The 23,308-nt window shown below is 28.3% G+C and overlaps 9 protein-coding genes across 12 annotated transcripts; all 9 read right to left on the bottom strand.

Annotated features, from left to right (window-relative positions):
* Positions 1-78: 78 nt before the first annotated feature.
* On the bottom strand, positions 79-2,165 carry LOC124493550 (pentatricopeptide repeat-containing protein 1, mitochondrial). Its single transcript, XM_047056645.2, has one exon. It carries the CDS (start codon positions 2,063-2,065, stop codon positions 107-109), a length of 1,959 nt encoding a protein of 652 aa, XP_046912601.2. The 5' UTR covers positions 2,066-2,165; the 3' UTR covers positions 79-106.
* A 113-nt stretch (positions 2,166-2,278) lies between these two features.
* LOC124493591 (corticotropin-releasing factor-binding protein) lies at positions 2,279-3,646 on the bottom strand. The gene is made up of 4 exons (XM_047056690.2): positions 3,475-3,646; positions 3,012-3,407; positions 2,725-2,951; positions 2,279-2,638 (listed from the first exon to the last, which is right to left on the bottom strand). The coding sequence occupies exons 1-4, from the start codon at positions 3,644-3,646 to the stop codon at positions 2,321-2,323; spliced, it is 1,113 nt and encodes a 370-aa protein (XP_046912646.2). The 3' UTR covers positions 2,279-2,320.
* A 62-nt stretch (positions 3,647-3,708) lies between these two features.
* Positions 3,709-5,204, bottom strand: LOC124493590 (corticotropin-releasing factor-binding protein). The gene is made up of 4 exons (XM_047056688.2): positions 5,006-5,204; positions 4,552-4,938; positions 4,219-4,457; positions 3,709-4,166 (listed from the first exon to the last, which is right to left on the bottom strand). Exons 1-4 carry the CDS (start codon positions 5,145-5,147, stop codon positions 3,849-3,851), a joined length of 1,086 nt encoding a protein of 361 aa, XP_046912644.2. The 5' UTR covers positions 5,148-5,204; the 3' UTR covers positions 3,709-3,848.
* Positions 5,205-5,332: 128 nt separating this feature from the next.
* LOC124493589 (corticotropin-releasing factor-binding protein-like) lies at positions 5,333-6,839 on the bottom strand. Its single transcript, XM_047056687.2, has 4 exons — positions 6,568-6,839; positions 6,074-6,469; positions 5,744-5,979; positions 5,333-5,674 (listed from the first exon to the last, which is right to left on the bottom strand). The coding sequence occupies exons 1-4, from the start codon at positions 6,731-6,733 to the stop codon at positions 5,333-5,335; spliced, it is 1,140 nt and encodes a 379-aa protein (XP_046912643.1). The 5' UTR covers positions 6,734-6,839.
* Positions 6,793-8,367, bottom strand: LOC124493552 (uncharacterized). The gene is made up of 4 exons (XM_047056647.2): positions 8,112-8,367; positions 7,597-8,034; positions 7,292-7,509; positions 6,793-7,215 (listed from the first exon to the last, which is right to left on the bottom strand). The coding sequence occupies exons 1-4, from the start codon at positions 8,365-8,367 to the stop codon at positions 6,871-6,873; spliced, it is 1,257 nt and encodes a 418-aa protein (XP_046912603.2). The 3' UTR covers positions 6,793-6,870.
* A 40-nt stretch (positions 8,368-8,407) lies between these two features.
* LOC124493456 (corticotropin-releasing factor-binding protein) lies at positions 8,408-10,005 on the bottom strand. Its single transcript, XM_047056534.2, has 5 exons — positions 9,694-10,005; positions 9,215-9,622; positions 8,922-9,145; positions 8,743-8,842; positions 8,408-8,676 (listed from the first exon to the last, which is right to left on the bottom strand). Exons 1-5 carry the CDS (start codon positions 9,860-9,862, stop codon positions 8,498-8,500), a joined length of 1,080 nt encoding a protein of 359 aa, XP_046912490.2. The 5' UTR covers positions 9,863-10,005; the 3' UTR covers positions 8,408-8,497.
* Positions 10,006-10,035: 30 nt separating this feature from the next.
* Positions 10,036-14,325, bottom strand: LOC124493247 (uncharacterized). The gene is made up of 11 exons (XM_075732218.1): positions 14,032-14,325; positions 13,310-13,884; positions 12,881-13,220; positions 12,374-12,805; positions 12,084-12,304; positions 11,884-12,016; positions 11,591-11,785; positions 11,143-11,529; positions 10,802-11,043; positions 10,571-10,688; positions 10,036-10,464 (listed from the first exon to the last, which is right to left on the bottom strand). Exons 1-11 carry the CDS (start codon positions 14,195-14,197, stop codon positions 10,247-10,249), a joined length of 3,027 nt encoding a protein of 1,008 aa, XP_075588333.1. The 5' UTR covers positions 14,198-14,325; the 3' UTR covers positions 10,036-10,246.
* A 119-nt stretch (positions 14,326-14,444) lies between these two features.
* Positions 14,445-18,449, bottom strand: LOC124494158 (uncharacterized). The gene is given in 10 exon segments (XM_047057317.2): positions 14,445-14,993; positions 15,070-15,187; positions 15,257-15,468; positions 15,546-15,941; positions 16,024-16,998; positions 17,075-17,281; positions 17,340-17,460; positions 17,554-17,691; positions 17,693-18,126; positions 18,208-18,449. Coding segments are annotated over 10 exon segments (3,078 nt in total). The 5' UTR covers positions 18,323-18,449; the 3' UTR covers positions 14,445-14,631.
* A 199-nt stretch (positions 18,450-18,648) lies between these two features.
* Positions 18,649-23,271, bottom strand: LOC124493588 (uncharacterized). 4 transcript variants are annotated; one of them, XM_075731681.1, is made up of 12 exons: positions 23,054-23,270; positions 22,866-22,991; positions 22,493-22,540; positions 22,023-22,406; positions 21,718-21,923; positions 21,519-21,630; positions 21,161-21,400; positions 20,646-21,089; positions 20,201-20,551; positions 19,896-20,114; positions 19,424-19,795; positions 18,649-19,349 (listed from the first exon to the last, which is right to left on the bottom strand). In XM_075731681.1, exons 4-12 carry the CDS (start codon positions 22,351-22,353, stop codon positions 18,712-18,714), a joined length of 2,913 nt encoding a protein of 970 aa, XP_075587796.1. In that variant the 5' UTR covers positions 22,354-22,406; positions 22,493-22,540; positions 22,866-22,991; positions 23,054-23,270; the 3' UTR covers positions 18,649-18,711. The 4 variants fall into 4 exon arrangements, with proteins under 4 accessions (XP_075587796.1, XP_046913276.2, XP_075587797.1 ...); XM_047057320.2 differs by having other exon boundaries at positions 22,866-23,270; XM_075731682.1 differs by lacking the exon at positions 22,493-22,540.
* Positions 23,272-23,308: the final 37 nt, after the last annotated feature.

Here is a 23,308-nt window from a genome sequence, read left to right as displayed (position 1 = left end):
GTTACATTGTTTGACCTAACAAGTCAATCGACACAACATTTTTTTAATTTTCAAATCCACTACTAGATGGCATACTAATCGAAAAAAAATAATTCGAAATTTTATTTCAAGATAAATCCTCATCCAATTCATCTAGTTCAGAATTATCATGAAATTTTTTATAATTATTTTTATCGGATGATGATCTTCCTAATCGTAGATTAATTTTTTCTTCCATATAACGTATGGATGAATGATATTTAGTATTCTGTGCAACATGATTAGCCGGTTTCCATTGGCTCCATACATTTGTATCAACTTCAATGGTTGTATTTTTTAACATTTGTCGAAATTGTCGATTAACATTGGCGAACAATTGACGAATTTTTTTAGAAATCGATTGATGATTATTTCGATCTGCTTTCAATATTTGATCACGATAATAGCTAAGCATTATTTCAATACGTTCAATATCCATTATCGATAATTTGATATCATGTCTGTCCATATAGGATAAAAGAAAACGAACATAGGTAAGATCTTGATGTCCACATGCCAGATTAATTAAAGTTCCCATTATATTATTATTAGGTCTAATCATACATTGTTTCATTTCATCAAGAAATTTCCGTGCATCACCCATACAACCACAAGTAAATGCTAACGCTCCAAATGTCATTATATCTGGCCGTCTTTGTTGTTTTTGCATTTCTCGTATCATTCGTTCACATTTTTCTCGATTTTTTTGTTTAGCATATACTTTGATTAGAACATTGTATAAACAAACATCGGGCCTTAGATTATAGTAATCAAGAGCTTTTTGTATTTGTTCGAAACATTCAACATGATCAGCAAGTAATTCAGCCATCAAAGTGAAAGTTTTTAAATTCGGTTGAACTTTATGATGATTCATCAGTTGAAGAAAACCATCGATACCACCAAACAATAGAAATCGATTTGTTGCCGATTCAAGAGATTTAAAATCAATCGAAACAATAGCTGAATTTGAATTATCATTGATCATCAATAAATTGGGCAGATCATTATGAATCGATTGTTTCATCGGTAATGTAGTCTTCGAAGTAGAATGTACTAAACCTTCTTTATTATTTGAATAATTATCAACAAGTTGAGCAACTCGAGCTTCCGATTCAAATCGACAATCACGTATTGATCGAAGAAATAGATTAAATGGTGCAACATTCAACGTCATTGTCTTTTGATTAAGAATTTTTCGCATAAAATTCGTAGCATCATATAAGCCATTTTCTGGATATTGAATTGCACCCATCAACAACATACAATATGTATCCATATTTGGTGAAATACGATTACGTTTCATTTGTGTCAATGTTGCATCAACATTTTGTTGATCACCATATAATGCAAATGTCTTGATCATAACATTATATTGGGTAATGTTATAATGATAACCATTAGAATCTAGTTCTTTTCGAAGTTCAATAGCTTGATTTAAACCATATTGAAAATTATCACCAGAATCGGAAACCATCGGAAAATTAGCACATGAATTGAATAATGCTGTAATCATAGCACGTGTTGGACGATATTCATATCGTTTCATTTCCGAATATAATTCAAATGCTTTTTGTGTATAACCAGCCTTGGCACAAGCATTGATAATCATTGTGTATATGTTACGGCTAGGTTTGTATCGATCTTCATATACCATTGATCGATATGTATCAAGCAATCGATATAGATCAAGTGGTCGTTTTTTATATATTTGTTCCAATATTCTTTCATAACCAGGTAATGAAATTTTAATACCACGTTTTATTTCCAATTGTTCATAACCATCAGGATCATCTGGCAATCGTTCAGATTTTAATGTTGATGGTTTGGAATTTTTTGTCGATTGTTGTCGTTGCAATTTCTGTGCTAAATCACCAAAGTTATCTGGTTCAAATTGTGAAAAATCAATTTTCAAACCAGATGATGATGATGATGAACATAGCTGTCTAATTGAACATTTGGTCATCGATGCTGGTCGATAAAATCGTGCGGAACAATTATTTCGACATGATAATTGGAATAATAATCGTTGAATAGTCAAAGAATTCATGATGATTCAATCGAATGATTGATAAAAAAAAATCACAATTTGAATGTTGATCATCATTCATCAAAACAATTAAAATCACATGTGACAATTATGGCATAGAATCATTATTAGATGGCAGCACATAGTCGATTTCAAAAAAAAAAAATTTTCAAAATACGAATGATGATGTTGTGGAAGAAAATTTACAAATGGAAATCTGATGAATCTCTTGGTTTAAACAGAAAAAAAACATTAATATAAATCATTATTGATGATTCAACAAAATAAATGTGAATATTCTTGTCTCTTCCCCAAATTATCATCATCTGGATCAAGATCATATTGCCAATTACAAACATATCTCATACGTGGTGGTAGATATTTAAATTGAATAAAATTTACATATTTACCACTAGATATTAAACGTATTGTTATTATACGACAATCGATCAATATATCAGTACGGATATCGGATATTAAATGATCATCATGTTCGGGACAGAAATCGAATGCAACTTGAAATTTATGTGATTCTGATTCTAAATGTGAATCACCACCAATTTCAATATAATCTTTTGCGTGTAATGTTTCACACTGGAAAACAATGAAAAACAATAAAATTAGCAAATTTTACACTTGAGTATATTTATTGAGAAAACAAAAATTCGATATTTTCTTACCGATTCCTTATTATTATCAGGTATGATTCTCGAATTATTGTGTCTTCTTTTTTGTCCAACTTTTGATCGAACTATTTGTAAGTATGGTGAATATTTATGTTTACGTTGTTGAAATATATATGCGGAACAATTAATTTCACGATGAAAATTCTGTAACACATATTTATCACGTATAAATGGTGATCTTCCATGTTCATGTTTTTCTTCATAAAACATAACATTACATGCTTTTGTGAAAAAATTAAAAAAAAAATGAACAAATAAAAAAAAAGATTTCCATTACTTACGTTTAACAATATCTCTAAGCATAAATGTAAATGTAAAACCGGTATTAATTATCGGTATACGATATGTAATCATGGCGAAATTTTGTGAACTGAAAAATATATGATTCATTTCCATTTCATATGTTTGATTACTTTCACAAATTCGTGTTTTAAATGGTTCAGCATGTTGACCAGGTGATGGAAATCGACGACCATTTTGAAATTTCCAACCATCATAATAATTTAAATAATAATTTTGACTATTAATACAGGACGAATTACGTTCATTCAAAAAGATACCAATCGATTGATTCAACCTTGATGTAGCAAAATATATTTGTCCATTGATTTTTAATAATTTTTCATCATCAATATAGAATGCATAACGACCGGGTTTTGTGATGTAAATTATCGATTCTATATTGGAGAGAGAATTGGAGTAAATATTATCGGTTTTTATTTTGAATAAATAAAAAAAATTCACCTGATTTCAATCGTTGTGTTTTCAAATCAAGTTCTGGTAGTTTAATTTGATCTTTCAAAACGATATCCGTTGCTAATATTTGATTTTCATCATTACATAATAATAATAATAATAATATTGATAGTATCGATGTTGATAACGATATAAATCGAATTCTAATCGATTCGTTCATTATTTGAAAATTTAAATTACAGCAAAGAAAATTTTTAGAAAAAATTACAAATGTTTTAATTTCGTGTAAGAGATTTATTTATATGCAAATTTATTAACAACAAACAAATGAAATTTTTTTTTGTTCAATTAAATCAAACAAAATCAATTATTCAATTGATTTTAACAAAAAAAAAGATAATATTTAAATCATTATATATGATTCAACAATATAAATGTGAATAATCTTTTCTTTTCACAAAATTATCATAATTTGAATCGAGATTATATTGCCAATCACAAACATATCTCATACGTGGTGGTAGAAATTTAAATTGAATCTTATTTGCATATATACCACTTGATACTAAACGTATTGTTATTATACGACAATTGATCATTATATCATTAGGTGTATCGGATATTAAATGATAACCATGTTCGGGACAGAAATCAAAAGAAACTTCAAATTCATGTGATTCTAATTCGAATTTTGAATCGCCACCGATTTCAACATAATCTTTTGCTTTTAATGTTTCACACTGAAAAACAACAATATTACAACCGAATTCTGAAAATTCAATATTTTCTTACCGATTCAGGATGATAATTATGTATGATTTCTGAATCATTGCGTTTTATTTTTGGTCCAATCTTTGTACGAACTAGTCGTATGTATGGTGAATATTTATGTCTACGTTGTTGAAATATATAAGCCGAACAATTAATTTCACGACGATAATTTTTCAACACATATTTATCACGTATAAATGGTGCTCTTCCACCAGTGCCATATATATTATATGGCTCTTCATAAAACATGACATTACATGCTTTTGTTTGTGTGTGTGTGTGTTGCAGTAGATAGGGTTAGAAATTTATGAATTTAACAAAAACAAATAAAAAAACAAAAAAACATTCACTTACGTTTATCAATATCTCCGAGTATAAATGTAAATGTGAATCCATTTTTAATCACCGGTATACGATATGTTAACATTGCAAAATTTTGTGAACTAAAAAAGAATGGATTCAATTCTGGCACTTGATTATCTTCACAAATTTGCATTTCAAATCGTTTTACATGTTGACCAGGTGATGGAAATCGACGACCATTTGGAAATTCCCAACCATCATGAAAATTTATGAAATCTTCACCAGCAATACAGCTACCATTACGTACATCAATATAGATACCAATCGATGCATTCGATATTGGTGTATAAAAATATATTCTTCCAAGGGTTTTCAATAATTTTTCATCATTCATATATAATGAATAACGACCAGGTTTTTTGATGTAAATTTCCGATTCTAAAATCAAAGAGAAAGAGAAAAATCGCTATTTAAATTGATTGAATTTATGATGACTTATTTTTACCAGGTTTCACATGTTGTATCCACCCAAATTTTGGTACTTTAACTGTCTTTTTATAAACAACATCAGTAGCAAATATCGATGATATCGATATTGATAACAATAATAATAACGATAATGATACAATCGATACATCGTTCATCATTCACACAAGTTTCGAATTTTGAATATTTGCCAAGTAAAAAAAAAAAAATAAAATAAAGATTTACATTTTGTGTGAAACCATTATTTATGGAAAAAAATTTTTTTATTCAATTTTCGAATTTGTGGTAAAAAAAATTTTTTTTTTTTCAAAAAATCAAATCATTATTGATCGAAATATTTTTCAATTCAACAATATAAATTTGTAAAAATTGATTTAACCGTGATCAATCGAAATAAACTTGTATCGAATTTATATTGCCAATCACAAACATATTGCATACGTGGTGGTAGATATTTAAATTTTATAATATTTGCAAATCTTCCACTTGATACTAGACGTATGGTTATAATACGACAATTGATTAGAAAATCAAATGCTCTATAATCCGGTGATTCAGGCCACATAACATTTGTAGGTGCACTATGATGATCACATACATCGAAACCAACTTCAAATTCTTTTGTTCCAATTTCAACACTAGAATCGCCACCAATTTCAGCATAATCTTTTAAGCCCAATTCTTTACACTGGAATAAATGAAAAAAAAAGAAATTCATTTCACACACACACACACACTCATACACAGATCCACTTACCGATTCATTATTTCTTTTAGGAGTAGGAGCACTGAAGCTGTAATCTGTTTTACCAATTTCCATACCACCTATTCGTAAGAATGGTGCAAATTTATGTTTACGTTGTTGAAATATATAAGCGGAACAATTAATTTCCCGATGAAAATTCCTCAACGCATATGTATCACGTACGAATGGTTCTCTTCCACCAGCGCCATATTTATTATAATTCTCTTCATAAAACATGACATTACATGCTTTTGTGTGTGTGTGTATGGGTGGTTGGTTGGTTGATGTGAAAAATCGATAAAAATCATAAACAAATAAAAAAAAAAGATTTCCATTACTTACGTAGACTAATATCTCTATGCATAAATGTGAATGTAAAACCGGTATTAATTACCGGTATACGATATGTAATCATGGCGAAATTTTGTGAACTGATAAATATACGATTCAGTTCCATTTCATATGTTTGATTACTTTCACAAATTCGTTTTTTAAATGGTACAGCATGTTGACCAGGTGATGGAAATCGACGACCATTTGGAAATTTCCAGCCATCATAATAATTTATAAAATAATTTTCACTAGTAATACAGGACGAATTACGTTCATTCAAAAAGATACCAATCGATGCATTCAATCTTGATGTAGCGAAAAGTATTCGTCCTTTGGTTTTTAATAATTTTTCATCATCAATATACAATGCATAACGACCGGGTTTTGTGATGTAAATTACCGATTCTATAGAGAGAAGCAAAGAAAGAGAGAGAGAGAGAGAGAATTTGAATATTATTGGTTTTTATTTTGAATTTACAGAATAAATAAAAAAAAAACCTGACCTGATTTCAATCGTTGAGTTGGCCAATTAGGTTTCGGTAGATTAATTTTATCTTTAAAAACGATATCAGTTGCTAATATTTGATTTTCATAATCACATAATATTAATAATATTGATAGTATCGATGTTGATAACGATATAAATCGAATTTTAATCGATTCGTTCATTACTTGAAAATTTCGTATATCGAATATCAGCAAAAAAATTATGTTTTGATTTCGTGAAACTGATTTATTTATATATGCGGATTTATTCTCAACAAACAAATGGGATTTTTTTGTTCAATTAAATCAAACAAAATCAATTAATTTATATGAAAATTTTCATTTGAAAATATTTTTGGTTTCATTTCACTTTCAATTTCTGTACCAAACATAAATTCTAAATCACAAATATAGCCAAGTTTTGGTGGTAAATATTGTAATTTAACCCAATCATAATATCGACCACTTGATACAAGACGTATGGTTATAATGCGACGATTAATGGGGATATCGAAACCATTCAATTTATTTAATGAAACATGATGATTATTACAAAAATCTAGACGAACTTTTGAATGAGAATCATCAGCAACAATATCGTTATTATTGCCACCATATGAATCACCAATAACTTCGACATAATCTTCGCGTCCTTCTTTTTTGCACTAGAAAAAAAGACCACAAAGAAAATCAATCAATTTATCATTCGATTAGATATATTTTAATACACATCATTATTACCGATTTAGTATCATCTATTTTACCGTGTCCATATTTTTGTGGATCACCAACATTAAATTCAACTATACGTACAAATGGTGTGTATTTATGTACACGTTGTTGTATGATGAATAATGAACAAATTTTTTTCTTATTATAATTTTTCAATAACATTGGTTCCCTAATAAATGGTTGCCGGTCATGGATATCTTCAGATTCAAATTTCATCATATTACATGCTTTTTAATTTAGAATGATAAAAAAAAAAATTCTACAATCAATACACCACTACTTTGTGATACACAACACAAACCTTTTACACTTACGTTTATCAATTTTTTTCGTCCAAATTCTAAATGTAAATCCGGTATTCATAATCGGTATACGATATGAAATCATGGCAAAATTCTGTTTACCAACATACACACGTGAAAGTTCCTCAGCATATGTATGATTACCTTGACAAACAGGCATTTCCCATGGTTCAATATCATCATCATTTACAATGGACTGTTGTGGTGGTGGAAAACTACGACCATTCGGTAATTCCCAGCCATCTACAAAATGAATATAATAATTTTCATTCTGAATACATGGTGTATTTCTTGCACGTAATTGAAATATTATCGATTCATCCATATTCGGTGAAACAATATAAATTCTTCCCTGTGTTTTCGACATTGATTCATTATCAATATAATATTCATAAAGTGATGATGACGATGATGATGATGTTTGTTTAATCATGAGAAAAATTTCTGATTCTGTGATATGAAAAAAAAATGTAAAACATTATAACGACAAAAAAAACAAAAAACAAAACAAAAAATCATCACTTAACTGGATTTTAATCGTATTATTTGCTCATGTGAATTTGGCTCTTGATGATGATGATCATTATCGGAAAATATTTTTATCGCAATTATTTGATCATCAAATATCATCAATGGTAGTAATATGAGAAAACGGATCAGAAATTGTTGATTCATGTGATTAAGATTCTGCGTATAACTGGTTACCTGTTGCCGTTGACAAAAAAAAAACAAAATAAAATAATTCGCTTCAAAATCAGAAAAAATTTTTTCCAATTGACTCATTCATTTTCTAAATGTATTTTTATATTCGAAAACAAACAAAAAAAAATTTAAAATTTAATTTTTTTCTCTTTTTAAATTAATTTTTTTTTCTGTTTCACATTCAAATCAAATCATCATTCAAATTCAAAATTCAACAACGTAATGTATGATATGTTCGTGCCGTATTCGAACGTTTTTCTTCATTCCAACGACAAATTTCATCCGTTGTTGGTGGCAGATAACTGATGACAATTTTATTCTGAAATTGGCCACTTGATATTAGCCGTATGGTAACATTTGGACAGACTATTGGAAATCCACCTTTATTCACTGTTTTTTGTTTGTTTTAGAAAATTAAAATTTTTTTTTCTATTTACAACACCTCGTGCATTTTACCTTCAGGTTTATGTTGATTACAGAAATCCAATTCTTTTGTTTTATGAGGTCCGGCACCAGAATTTCCATTAATATATAAATGATCAGCAAATGATGCACACTATTTTTTGAATGGATTTTTTTGTTAAAAAATTTTTATATATAGAAATTTAAAATTCAATTGGTCATTTTATATTTACCGTTAATGGATCTTTATCACCATTTTGAATTACATTTGAAATACTTGGATCACCAACTTGAAAAAAACGTATATGAAATGAACCTTCATATCTTTGTGTTTCTTGTTTCATTAAAAATAATGAACAATTCATTCGTTTATTGCCATAATTTTGTAATGTATATGAATAAAAATATGGACATTTTCGTTTCACATCGAATGTATCCATGATTAATGCATGACATGCTAATAATATATTTTTTGTTTGAAAAAAAGGTTGGAAAATTAAAAAAAAAAAAAAAAACAAACACTTACGTTGTGGATTATCTTTAAAATAAACAAAAAATGAAAATATATAATGATGTAACGTCTCGAAACGATAATCAACTTGTGCAAAATTCTGTGTGGCTGTATAACGTTTTAATGATGTTCGAAATACACGACCCATTTCACAAAAATTATCGCTAAAACGTTTAATGTAACCATCAGGATGATCAATAACATATGGTATAACAACATTCTCTTCAGTATTCCAGCCATCAAACCATCGTACAAAAGTATGTGGATTTTTTGTTTGGCATAAAACATTCATACGTTCAATATAGAAAACAGCCAATTTTGTTGGATCATGTGAATAGATTTTTATGGTACCAATTACATTAAGCATTTTTTCATTCATTTGTAATGAATAATATCCTGGTTCAGTTATGAAATGAATTTTTTCTAACAAAAAGCAAAAAAAAAAAAAATCGATTACCAAATGATTACACAGTACACAAACATCATAAACTTACTAGATGGAAGTATATAACTTGGAACCGGATATTCTGAATTTTGTGTTATCATCATTTGATCCAAACGTTTTGGTTGTGTTGGAATATAATCCAAAAATTCCCAAAAATCACAATTCGAATTTGGAATGGAGAATATTATCATCATTGAATATAATATAAACATCATCATTATCGTTGCCGGTGTTGTTGTTGTTGTTGTTGTTGCTGCTGGTATTTGATGATGTTGTTTCACAAAAAAAGCAAACAAACACGCAAAGAAATAAAAACGAGAAAAAGCAAAAAAAAAAAAAAAAAAAAAAATCAAACAACTCAAAATCAAAAATATTAACAAAAAGCTACTTTTTTCCATAAATTTCAATGGCTTTTTATTCACTTTTTTTCGAAATATAACAATATAATAACAACACACAACAACAAAATTTTAAATTCAATTAGAATTAAAATTAGTTTACAGTCACAAACACACACACACACACACACCAAAGTTGTTGTTGTCGTTGTTTTGTTTATCTTGCAAAAAAAAAACCTTCTCCCTGTGTGTGTTTTTTACATATTATGCATCATAGAATTCTGGACGTTTACATAATGCTGGATATGGTTTCAGAAATTCCCATGAACGTGGATAATCACTTTCTAATGGTATTAGTTCTTTTGATTTTAATGGATGAATAGTGGCTTCAATAATTGAACGTTCTACTTCGTGACCAACGCCATTACCTGATGATATTAATTCTATGCCAAAATTCCAACACCATTCAAGTTTTACGATAACTGTTTGTGTGTGTGTGTGTGTTTGAAAATTAAATTAAGAAAAGAAAAGAAAAATTAATTTTGTTTTTTTGTTTTGTTTCTTTTAATAAAATTTAATCAAACTTACATCGGTTGTTTTGATTACCACAAACTTCATAACCACGTAAATCTGGTGTACGGAAAAAATCTATGGCTTGATGACTGCCAATAAATCTCATAAAAAATTTTGCACCATTCGATGAACACTAATATGGGGGAGGGGAGGTGGTGGTGGTGGTGGTGGTTTTGAAAAACAAAAACAAATTTATTTTCAATAAAAAAAACCAATTATAATGTATGAGTTTTTTTTTATACTAACCGAATTATCTGAATTAAATAATTGAAATTTAGATTTATCCGGTAATTCATATCTTCCAAATTGTATATCTAATCCACTATATTCATATGATTCAACAACATTATTCGGATATGGTATCCATGGTACATGCATTATATAACATGTACAAGTTAGTCCATGAATTATATTATTATTAATCATTGTGAAATTTATATGCGTTTTTTTAGCATAAAATTCATCAATCAAATATACTTGATCACAAGCTGTAATTATAAAAATAAATAAATAAAGGATTAATTAATTAATTAATTAATAAAACAAATGTAATGAAACAAAACAAAAAAAATATTCAAAATATTTACGTTCAGGATTATATTTAAATGAAACTTTAAATTTAAAATCATGTCCCCATCCTTTTCTAATGATACGATATTCAATTTGTCCAAAATTCTGTGATAATGTTATTTTGACATGTTTTTTCTTACACATTTTATGTATACGTTGTTCCAATGTTCGCGTTGAATTAAATACTCTTGGCATTTGTAAACCATTTTTATAACGCCAACCATCATAAATACGTAAATAATTATCATCATCATCATTACAAACAAATTTTGCACTAGTAATTTCAATTTCAATTGTTTGTAAATTTTTTGGTGCCCGTATAAATAGATAACAATGTTTTTCATAAGTTTTCAATACAACACCAAGCGAATAATAACCAGGTTCTGTAAGTGTTTGTTCACATTCTTGACAATGAAAATTTTTGATTAATTTTTTTTTCAAATAAAAAAAGATTCACACACTTACCTTGATAATCTAATGATAATGGCATTCCAGATGTTTCTAAAGGTTTATTTTCACAATAAGCAACATCTTCATTTGTTTGACTGCCGACTAAATCACCAGTCCATAGTGTTGTAGCATCGAATACCATAAAATTATAATAATTTAAACTTGAATATAATGTAAGACCAACACTTGGACACATTATGGTCATTATATCTGTTTGTTTTTGTTTTTTTTTTTTTTGAATGGAAACAAAATGGTTAATATGAAAACAAGAGTTCCATAAAAAATTAAATAATATATATAATACATACACGGTGGTGCAATACCCATTGAACTACAAAGTTCAATACCATGTGGATTTAATTTCGAGGTAAGACCAAATTTTTTACCACCTTCAATCCGAAGTAAATCATTTTTACTACCGGAGTTAGTACATCTATCTGTCTGTATTTTTTTTAAAAAAAAACAATTTAATTTAAAAATAAATTATAGTAAACAATTATGGACAAACCTCATTAGCTTTTGATCTTTTTTCAAATCTTGATAATTCTCGCTTAGGCTGACCAATAGAATATTTATAAAAATAAAATCGAAAACCTTCTAGATTTGTTTGTAACCATGGTAATTTTATAAAATAAAATGTACATTGTTTTGATGATCGATAATCTTGAAATATTAATCTATCGGTTGTGTAACGTTCTTTTGTATTGATAAGATATACATCATCACATACTGAAGAAAAAGAATATATCATTTGATTTGGATATATATTATAAAAATTTATTTCACAAAATACATTACCATTCGGTTCAAATACAAATTTCACTGTAAATGCAAAACCAGCCATTATTGGTGATCCAGTTTTACCGTATCCAGTGTCTGGTAGATAGAAATCAATTTCGGCAATATTCTGTGATGATTCAAATTCTCTATTACCACCTTTTACACATAATGGTTTATTTGGTAATGTTGTCTTCTCATCATGTGCTATTGATTTAAGATCTAAATTTGGTATTGTTTCTCGATTATGTATCCAACCATCATTTGCTTGAACGAAATCAATATTAAAATAATCATAACAATCACCTTGTTTATTGATATTCAATTCAACCATTTTGATATGTATACTATGTTCGATTGGTGCATGAATTAGAATTTTACATTTTCTATCAACATTTACTTGACTCATCATTAATAAATGATAGCCCTGATTCTCTACCAGATAACTACAGCCTTTAACAAACAAACAAACAAAAAAAACAAAACAAAACAAAAAATTTACACATGTTTTCACATATATTCACTTACTTATATCATCAGCAAGTTGTAATGCAACAGGAACTTGTGGAAAATTAATCGATTCGGCTAAACATTCCAATTTATATGCCCGTCTTTTCATCATAAATTTAGTGCTCATAAATGATGTAGCTGTCAATGCTTCATAAGTGAATTTTATATGCTGTCTTTCACGTGTTGAAAACAATCGAACAACAACATTTGGACATAATACATAAATGGTATCTTCATAAAAATGTTCATTACAAGTTTCCATCCATGCTTGCATATGTTTAGTACTATAACCAGATAATGCAGCACCATAGCCACCGATTTCAACAAAATTTTGTACACCACGATTTAAAATTGAACACTAAATGCAAATGGAAATTTTGTTTATGTTTTTTTTAGAACAATTTAACAAACAAAAAAAAATAGCTGAAATATGGAAAATCGACTTACATAAACTGGATATGGTGCATGAATCATTGCATCTGAATCACCAGCATTCATTTGATCGATTTTTATCATCATACCTTTGAAACCGGCTTTATTCCATCTAGGTGATTGTATTATATATAAGGCACAAGTTTCTTTTGCTTTTTTATTTTCTATATGATAACTACCACGTGTTGTTTCTGAACCAGCAATAAATATTGTACATGGTTCATTATTCGGTATGAAACGCATGGCAAAATGAAATTGACCAATATCTCTTCTATTAAAACGATATTTTATCATTGCACCATTTTGTGATGAACGAAATATTTTTCGATTCTCTTTATTATCATTACATAATCGATCCTGTTCAGTATTGATTTTACTGTTCACCGGAAACACCTGTTCATACCATGACCAATAATCATGTACGGAAATGTAATTATTATTATTATCACACGGTGTATTATGATGTAGAAATTCAATTTCAATCAAATATTCTGGCGGTGACCATAAATATATTGAACATTCAAAATCAATTTTATGTGGCGATACAGATACTGAATAATTGCCATGTGATGGTGCCAATACATCGCAATCTGTAAATCATCATCAAATCAAATGTAATGTGATAAATGATTTATAAATATGAGTGAAAAAAAAGAAACAGATTTGAATTTTAGATTTTGTTTTCATGTTTTGATCATTAAAATTCGATTCATCTTAAAATTCGTTATATTACTTACCCCCTCTATCGTGTCCAATAATAAAAACTGGTTGTTTAAGACTACCTTGTTGTAATAACATTAATGATGGTTGAAAATTTTGTTGAAATATCGTCAAAAATAAATACCACCACCAACCAATTAGATATAATGGTGATCTATTTTTTAGCAAATAAATCATCATCATGTGTTTGCTTATTACTATTGGTGATTTATTCAGTAGATTGATTGAATACACGACAACGACAATAAGAAAAAAAAACGAAAGTTGAAAGTTAAACTCAGAAAACTTGGTGAATTGAAAAAAAAAATAAAAATAAGCAAGCAAGCAAAAGAAACAAAACAACAGAACAAAAAATTTTTTTTGGATAACCATTATGTGGAACCATATATATATTTAAATATTGCGCAAAAACAATGGTGAAAAGAAATTCGAAATCGAAAATTTTTTAATTAATTTTGCAACAAAAAAAAAACAAAAACAAAATTTAATAATTACAAATTTTTCTTTTCTTCAGACAAACAAACAAAAAAACAAAAATCAAATCGAATCGAACAACTACAAAAAAAAATATATTCGATCAAATTATTATTTGCCGATCACCAATCAATTTATCAGATTCATTTTTTTCTCAAATCAGGAAATTCTTCAATTGGTGGAAATCGTTGTCCATTCCATGGTGTTGTAAGACGTGTATTTTTGAATGTATGAAACAGATCAAATGGTTTTGGTTCTTCATCAATAAAATCAAAAAATTCACGCATTTTAGGATATTGCATATCCAATATTGTTTTTATATGTGGTTTTGTCCATTGTGGTCGTTTACAAAAATGATTGTATGGTATATATTGACCGAATGGCATTGCCGGCACTAATTGTGTATCACGTAATGGTGCTAATGAGAATTCAATATAATTTTTAAATTGACCACTTGATACCAAACGTAGAGCTGCATTACGACAGAAACGAACTAGATATTGTACTTTTTTTTACAAATATTTACACAAAATTAGAATTAGAATTTAATCTTCTTTTTTTAAAAGATAATAATAACATACCTGGATATTCATCTGGTTTATAACAGAATTCAAAACCATTATCCACCAATTTCTTGGTAAAATCTATAGTATTATCACCATATAATTTTATATAATCATTGCTTCCCGATATTGAACACTGAAAAGAGGAATGGTTAAAAATTTAATTAAAACAAAAATCACCCCCATTGATGAATAATTCTCTTACCGAATTTTTTGCTGAACTACATCCTGGAAATTCACCATGAATTTGTAATTTATGTATACGAAACAATAAACCGGATAATGTTTGTTGATCCCATGGTGAATCAAGCACAAGAAATGTACAAACACTTGGTCCTGAATGATGTTGTGGTGTTTGCATTTTATATGATTTTTGATTCATCGTTCGATCACGTGCACGAATAACCATATTACAGGCTATTGTAAAGTTTTAAAAAAAATCGATGATTGATTGATGAATTGATTTTTCAATTAAATATATCTCAACTACTTACGAGAATCTGTATTACTAACGAATGCAATTTTGATCCTAAATCCACGACTAGTTTCAGAAATTTTATAAACAATTTGTGCTATATTCTGTGATGAACGTATCACTATTCGTTTTCTTCCACAAATATTTTCCGTTCGTTTTAAAAGTGATTTTTTCGGATGATCCTCATTATTTGGCCAGATATGTTCCCCATCACCATCATAATTATGAATCCAGCCATCAATAATTTTTATAAATGATTCTACTCCATCACATTTAATATCTCTTTCTTCGATATCAATATCAACCAATTGTGTATGATCGGCAACAACAACAATGGAACATTGTTTTCCTATTATGTTGTTCATTGCATTCAATCCATAAAGACCTTCATTCCAAATCATTTGTTCATTACAATCTATGGTGGAAGAGAGAGAGAGAGAGAAAAAAAAATTGTTTTTATAGATAAAACAACAACAACAATATGCCATCACACTTACTATCTGGATCCAAAGACAATGGAAATGTTTCCCAAGATTTTGGTTTATTTAAACAGGTAAATTCTTTAACAGTGTCAGTAATTGCCATTTTATCAATTGTATTTTTCAATACTCTCATCACGCTAAATTGTATAAAATTATTTGGTCTTTGTGGATGTTGTGAAACCATACGTATGGCAACATCTTGACAACGAATCAATGCTGCAAATGGAAACTGTTTGATTGGTGCATCGTTACAGATTTGAAAATCATCTGGTTTCATTTTCGATGTAAGACCAAAATGTATACCACCATCAAATTCGACCCAATCACTTGCTAAATATTTGTGGCTAATACATGGTTTTTTCATATGTTTTTTTAAATCTTGTTCTTTTTTTATGCCACCACTACTATTACCAATATTATAGCTAATAACATTAATCAATAAACCATCGATTGGTGTTGGACGCCATAATTCTTTAACAAAATATGTTGCACAAATGATTGATTGACGATAATTCCGAGTTATATATACGGCATTATTAGGAATATCATCAACTGCATAGAATACATTACATGGTTCTTTAACAAAATGAAATCGTATACGAAACGTAATTGTTGTTCCAACTTTTGATGAACGATAATCAATTTGTCCAATATTTTGTGATGTACGAAAAAATCTTCTTCCACCTTTACGTAGAAATGCGATTGTTTCTGTTTGGCATGCTTTAAATGTACGTTCATCAATCGTTTTTAAATGATCAATATAATGTGGTATATATTCAAGATTATAATACCATCCATCGATTAGATTAATAAAATCATGACCATTACATTCGGTGATAGAATCATCTTCTCCAATTCGTAAATTCATTAATTCAATTTCAACAAGAAAACTTGGTGGTGCAATAAAATACATAGCACAATATTGTCTAACATTATGATGGACAACGGACATTGTATAGTATCCTGGTTCAGTAATTGATTGTCGACAAGCTAAATAAATAGATTATAATAAATAATCAATTGAATGGATATTTCAAATTTTCTTTTTCTCTTTGAAAATATTTACCACTAGAATCTAATCCTACAGGAACTTGTGGAAATATATCCGATGGTACTTTTGGACAAGTTAATTTAACAGGTGCATTTGATAATGAACTAATCAAATTTTTTGATATTGGTCGATATCTTACTTCAATATGTTGATCTGGTATATAATCTTCTATATGTAATCGAATGCCAATATTTGGACAAAGTACTGGAAATGGTTTATCATCTATGTCGAAAAAAAAAGTTGATGAATTTCATTTCGAATTAGTGGTCATTTTACTTACAATAAGATCGGCTACAAAAATCAACTGAAACTGTCATTTCATGTGAATGAAATCCAGGTGGATCACCCCAGCCACCTATTTCGACAAAATTTGGATTTGTTATTCCGGAAAATCTATGACACTTTGTGTTCGGGGAGAGAGAAGTTGGAGTGTAAAGAATGAAAAAAAAATTGATTATCAAATCTTGATTACCAACAACAATATATGAACATACCGAATATGGTAATGAAACAGTTGGTTCATGTTCATGACCCATTTTAATACTTGTTATTTGTAATGTTAAACCTTGAAAACGACCTTTTGTCATTGGTGTTTGTAATATATAAATAGTGCAATTTTTTTGGAATTTTTTGATTATAATCTAAACGTATTTTGCCATCACTATTCTCTGATCCCGGTATAAATATTGAACATGGTGTCGGATTATGAATAAATTCCAATTTAAATATGAAACCACCACCATATTTTAAACGATACACTATCATACCGGCATTATATGAAAACGTAGTCACAGTATTTGGTTCGCAAAATTTTTTTTTCCTTTGCAAAAATTTATTACCAGGATCATCGATTGCCGGAAATGAATGATCATAAAAAACCCATGAATCAAATGTTTCAATTTTACTATTAGAACTATCACATGAATATGCGCCAGCTTTTTGTATAAATGTAACCATTACTAGTTTATCAATTGGTGCAATTAGATATATAGAACATTGTGTATCATGCATTTGTTGTGAAACGGTTACCGAATAAACACCTTCGGTACCAAGTTCCATTTCAGCATCTAAAATTATTTGACAAAAAACAAAACAAAAAATGAATTTTAATGAAACGATATAACAAATATATGATGAACAAAACATACCTTCAGGACCAATAACATTATAGGTGATTGGATCACCAGCATTCGATAATTCAATGACAATCATCAACATCAGCAACAAACATGATGATTTGAGCCAATGATGAAATTTTCTCATAATGATTAGTATTTGTGTGTTTACTCAGTTAGTGATGAATGAATTAAATAAATGAAAAAAATGTAAAAAACACACAACAGCAACAAGAATATTTAAAAAAAAAGAAACTTTATCGTCGTCGTTAACAAACAAACACACAAAGAAAAAACAAGAAAAAGAAAGAAAAAAAAAATTCAGATGAAAATTTACATTATTCACTATCGAATGTTTTTATATGGCTACGAACAAACAAAAAACTGGGAAAAAAATTCGATTTTTCAATTTTTTTCAATTTTTTTCAATTTTTTTTCATTTTTTTTTGATAAATATCAAATTAAATCAAATTGTTCACAATAACAATTTACAATTTATATTCTAAATTCAAATCAATGCTTTAATTTAATCAATTATTATAATTGATGATCATCATCATATTTTCCAATTTTATCATTATGCCAATTCGGTACATAATTACCCATTCTTAAAAGATATGTACAATTGAATTGATATAAAATATAATCATCGAATGGTATTCTTGGTTCAGGTACCAATTTTTGTTGTATTGCAAATTTTAAATCAATCCAATTTCTATTTACATCGTTGTTCTTATTTTTTTCATTATGATTATTATTATTATCATCATTCTGTCTAGATATTAAACGTATGGTAACTACATCACATTCGGCTACAAGAAAATCCAACGGCGGATATGGTATCGGTAAACAATATTCTAAACCTTTTCGTGATAATCGTTCATTTTGTATGGCATCATTTTGGCCACCAATTAATGCATAATTTGGTAGATTCTTTGCTGTACATAATCGTTTATCGTGCATACAAATTTTATGTGATTCAATGGAAAATAATTCTTCTACATTATCAAATTTTGATTGCATTATAGTTATAACCATTGCCCTGATTGAAGAATTTGTTTTTATATAAGGTAATAATGCCAATGTAATCGAACAAGGTTTGTCACCATTTACACTTTGAAGACGATACACTTCTTCATTGTTTTGTTCTCCAGCTGGTATAATTGTATGACAGACTGGAATATTTTTTGTTTGAAGAAAAAAAAATTGGTGATTGAAAAAAATTTTTTTGAAAAAAAACCAAACTTACGTGGTAATGGTTGTTTTTCGAAATTAACATGAAACAAGAAACCTTGATTTACTTTTAAACGAAAATGAATTTGTGCTGCATTCTGTTCGGTGCGTATTTTTTTTGGACGACCTTGACAAACATGATGAATACGATCTTCATCATCTTTACTACTATGATCTACACCAGTTTGTGGCCAATATCTTTTTTTAAACAATATACCATCAACCAAATTAACATATTGATTATCATCACATGTAAAATCGACTTTAAAAAATGATAAATCAATCAATGTAAAACGATCAGCCAGAACAGTGGTACGACATTCTTCAAATGTTTGTTTTGTTTCACGATAATAATAATAACCAGGTTTAGTGATCAGTCCATTACATACTATTAATATTAATATATCACGATAATATTAATAATGATGATGATGATTAAAATCAGATCATTTTTATAAAAAAACAACAAAAATATACTCTCTACTTACTACTTCGGTTCAATGCAACAGGTTTAGTAGGATCATTTTTTGGATGATCTGTACAAGACATATTAAATAAATTTAAATGCACAAATCGATCTGGTTCCGGATGTTTTGTTGGATCTCGAATCCATAATGGTTGTACATTAAATACAACAGAATTATGTGATTTTCCACTGGATACCAGATGAATGACTGAACTACGACAACCGTTAAGTACAACATCGACTATTGTTATTGTTATAGGGAGAGAGAGAGAAAAAGTATTGATTCAATGTTTTTTTTTTTCGTTTGTGTTCAAACAACCAACTTACAACTTTGATTTGTTTTGACATCCGTACACCATTGATATTTAGATGGTTTAATATGTGTAACGAAACCAAATACAAGGCCACCATCAACTTCGGCATAATCTTCCAAGCTTAATCCTGTACATTGTTCATCATATTTTTGCGAATATCGTTTCGTTCGCAGTGGTTTTGGAAAATTACCAATATCATAATCAATAAAATTCAATAATATTCCAGTTATTTTTGTTCTTTCCCATGGTGATTCAACCAAATAAATGGAACAATTTGTTGGATGTTTTACATTATTATTCTGTACCAAATATGTCGGTAAATATCCATCGGTTGTTGCAATTAAATGAACAACGGTATTACAAGCTAAAATTTTTTTGTTTGTTTTGAATAGAAACATAATTAATTAATCAATAAAATTATTAATCATTCAAGATTGGCCAAATAGAAAATCACTTACGATAAGGATCAAAAATAAAACGAAGATGAAAATAAAATCCAAGTTTAGTATCGATAATTGTTATTGTTGGATGTTCATAAAGATAAAGAAGTTGTGCAATATTTTGTGATGAACGAAATATTTTTTTTTGCTTATTAAAACCAAATTCTTGTCCAATAACATATGCACATGTTGTTTCCATACGTTGTCTAAATGTTTTTTTCGAATGTTCATCGTTTGGTATATATTCCCGGTGATAATCCCAACCATCGAAAAAGTCTAAATGTGTTTTACCTTTACCATAATAATCACATGAAAATAACTGTGGTAAATGTATTTGTACCATTTCTACTTCGATAAGAAATCTTGGTGGTGCCAATAAAAAAACAGCACATTCACGTCTAAATGTTAATCCATCGACTCTCATAAAATAATAGCCTTCTTCTTTGAGCAAATGATGACAATCTATAGGCAAGAAAAACAAAAACAGCAAATAATTTTAAATATTTCATTCTGTGGTTTTTCAAAACACTTACAATCATCATCTTCTGTATATGGCTTATCATCAAACAAATCAATCACTGGCATCGGTATCGTTGGAAATTTTGTTGATGAATGTTTTGAACAAGTTAAACGTAATGGTTCCGAATGTAATGTTTTGAATACCTCCATTGTTGACATTGGTCGAAATTGAAATTCAATAATTTGTGTTAGCAATTTTCTAACCACCATACGTACAACAATATTTGGACATATTATTGGAAATTGATGATTAACTAAAAATGAATATGAATGAATGAATGAATGAATGAATGAATGAATGAATGAATGAATGAATGAATGGATGCGCAAAAAAAATGATTGGAAAATAAAGCAACAAAAAAAAATTCTTACAACTATTTTCATTACAAACATCATAATATACTTGTAATTCATCCAAAGGAGATTCAGGTTCGCCCAAATAACCACCTATTTGTACATAATTATTTCGTCCACTTTTATCACACTTTTGTTTTGAATATAAGAAATGAAAAAAAATTATTATTATTATAAACACACACACCAACCAAAGAAGAAAATATATTTTACATACTGGACTAGGCCATTTACCAGGCTGTCTATTTTTTGAATAATCACCAACATCAAGTGTTAAAATTTTCATCATCATACCTTCAAATGTTCGTATTAAAAATGGTGGCTGTAAAATATATAATGATAGTACAATATTTTCTCGATTTTCAGCAAAAAGTTCAAATTTATATGTTCCGTTTGGTTTGGCCATAAGGAAACTAACCGCAGCTTTAAAAAAAAAACCACAAAGACGAAAAATAATTCAAAATATATATATAGTGATTTATTATAAAAAAAATTGAAATGATAAAAATAAACCCAACTTACCCGATTCTTGAGGTTTAAATTGAACAGTAAAATCAAAACCAGTATTTACTTTTTGTATACGATAATAAATTTGTCCAGCATTTTGTGACATCCAAACCGGATTTTTATTCACTTGTCTATTTTTATGGCATATCGTTTTATCTTGATCACGTTTAACATGTTGACGATCACGTTTAACAGGAAAATATTGATCATACCAATACCAGCCATCATAATATCCAACATATTCATTATCATTACATTGAATGTTACCATTATCATATTTTAATGATACAAATGTTCGTACATTTTCCGATAATATATAAATACGACATTCTTTATCCATTAACATTTCAGCTATTTTCACCCGATATTGTCCTGCTTGTTTTATTAATACATCACAATCTGTTGTTTGAAAAATAAAAACAATTATTATGAATTATGATGATGATAAATTTTTTTTTTCAAAATAAAATTCAGAAAATGCAAACCAGTTAATTTAGATCCAATGATTGGTTTGTTTCCAGAAGAATTAGATGCTGAAATTATTTGAAAAATCATCAATAAAATGATGATGATCAAATGATTAAAATGTTGTTGAATTGACATTTTGTTTTGTGGTCAAAACAAACGAACAAAAAAAAACGGAGAGAAAAAAATGGGAAAACCAAGTGGGAAAAAAATATGCAAAACAAAAAAGATCGAAGTAAAATTCAGAATTAAAAAAAATAAATAAATTAGAATTATTGGTCAGCTATTTGTAAAATATTTATAAATTTCTGATTGATTTCTGGTGATTAATTTGATTAATAATTCTTTTTTTTTTTTTTTAATTAATTGATTAATTTTGTGTTTGTTTCTCACTTTTTTTTCTTGTTTCGATTTCCAAATTTTGGTTTAAATGATCACCATCACCATTATCTCCGAATCATCGAATCATCTTAAGATGATCTTCCATTGTTCCCGGGAACATATTCTTCATGTGCCTGTCTGTTTGTTTGTTTGTGTGTAAGTAACAAAAAAAAAATTGAAATTGAAAATTTAATATTCACATTTATTGTATTTGTGTTTCGGCTTATTGCAGTGGTTTTTTTTCTCGTTTCATCGTCCATTTCATTTGTTATTAAGCTCATGTTTCAACGTCAACATTAACGATGTGAAGCTGTCGTCATCATGCTGTTTTCCTTGTTGTTGTTTTTTCTACAAAAAAAAAATTCAATAACAACAACAACAACAACAACGACGACAACAACAACAACAACAAATGGTTAAAATATTCAAATTTATCACATGCACATCATTAATAT

This window comes from Dermatophagoides farinae, chromosome 6 (genome assembly GCF_024713945.1).
Source record: "Dermatophagoides farinae isolate YC_2012a chromosome 6, ASM2471394v1, whole genome shotgun sequence".
NCBI lineage: Eukaryota > Metazoa > Arthropoda > Arachnida > Sarcoptiformes > Pyroglyphidae > Dermatophagoides > Dermatophagoides farinae.
The sequence above is the reverse complement of the archived record's forward strand: the minus strand, read 5'-3'. Positions and strand labels throughout refer to the sequence as shown.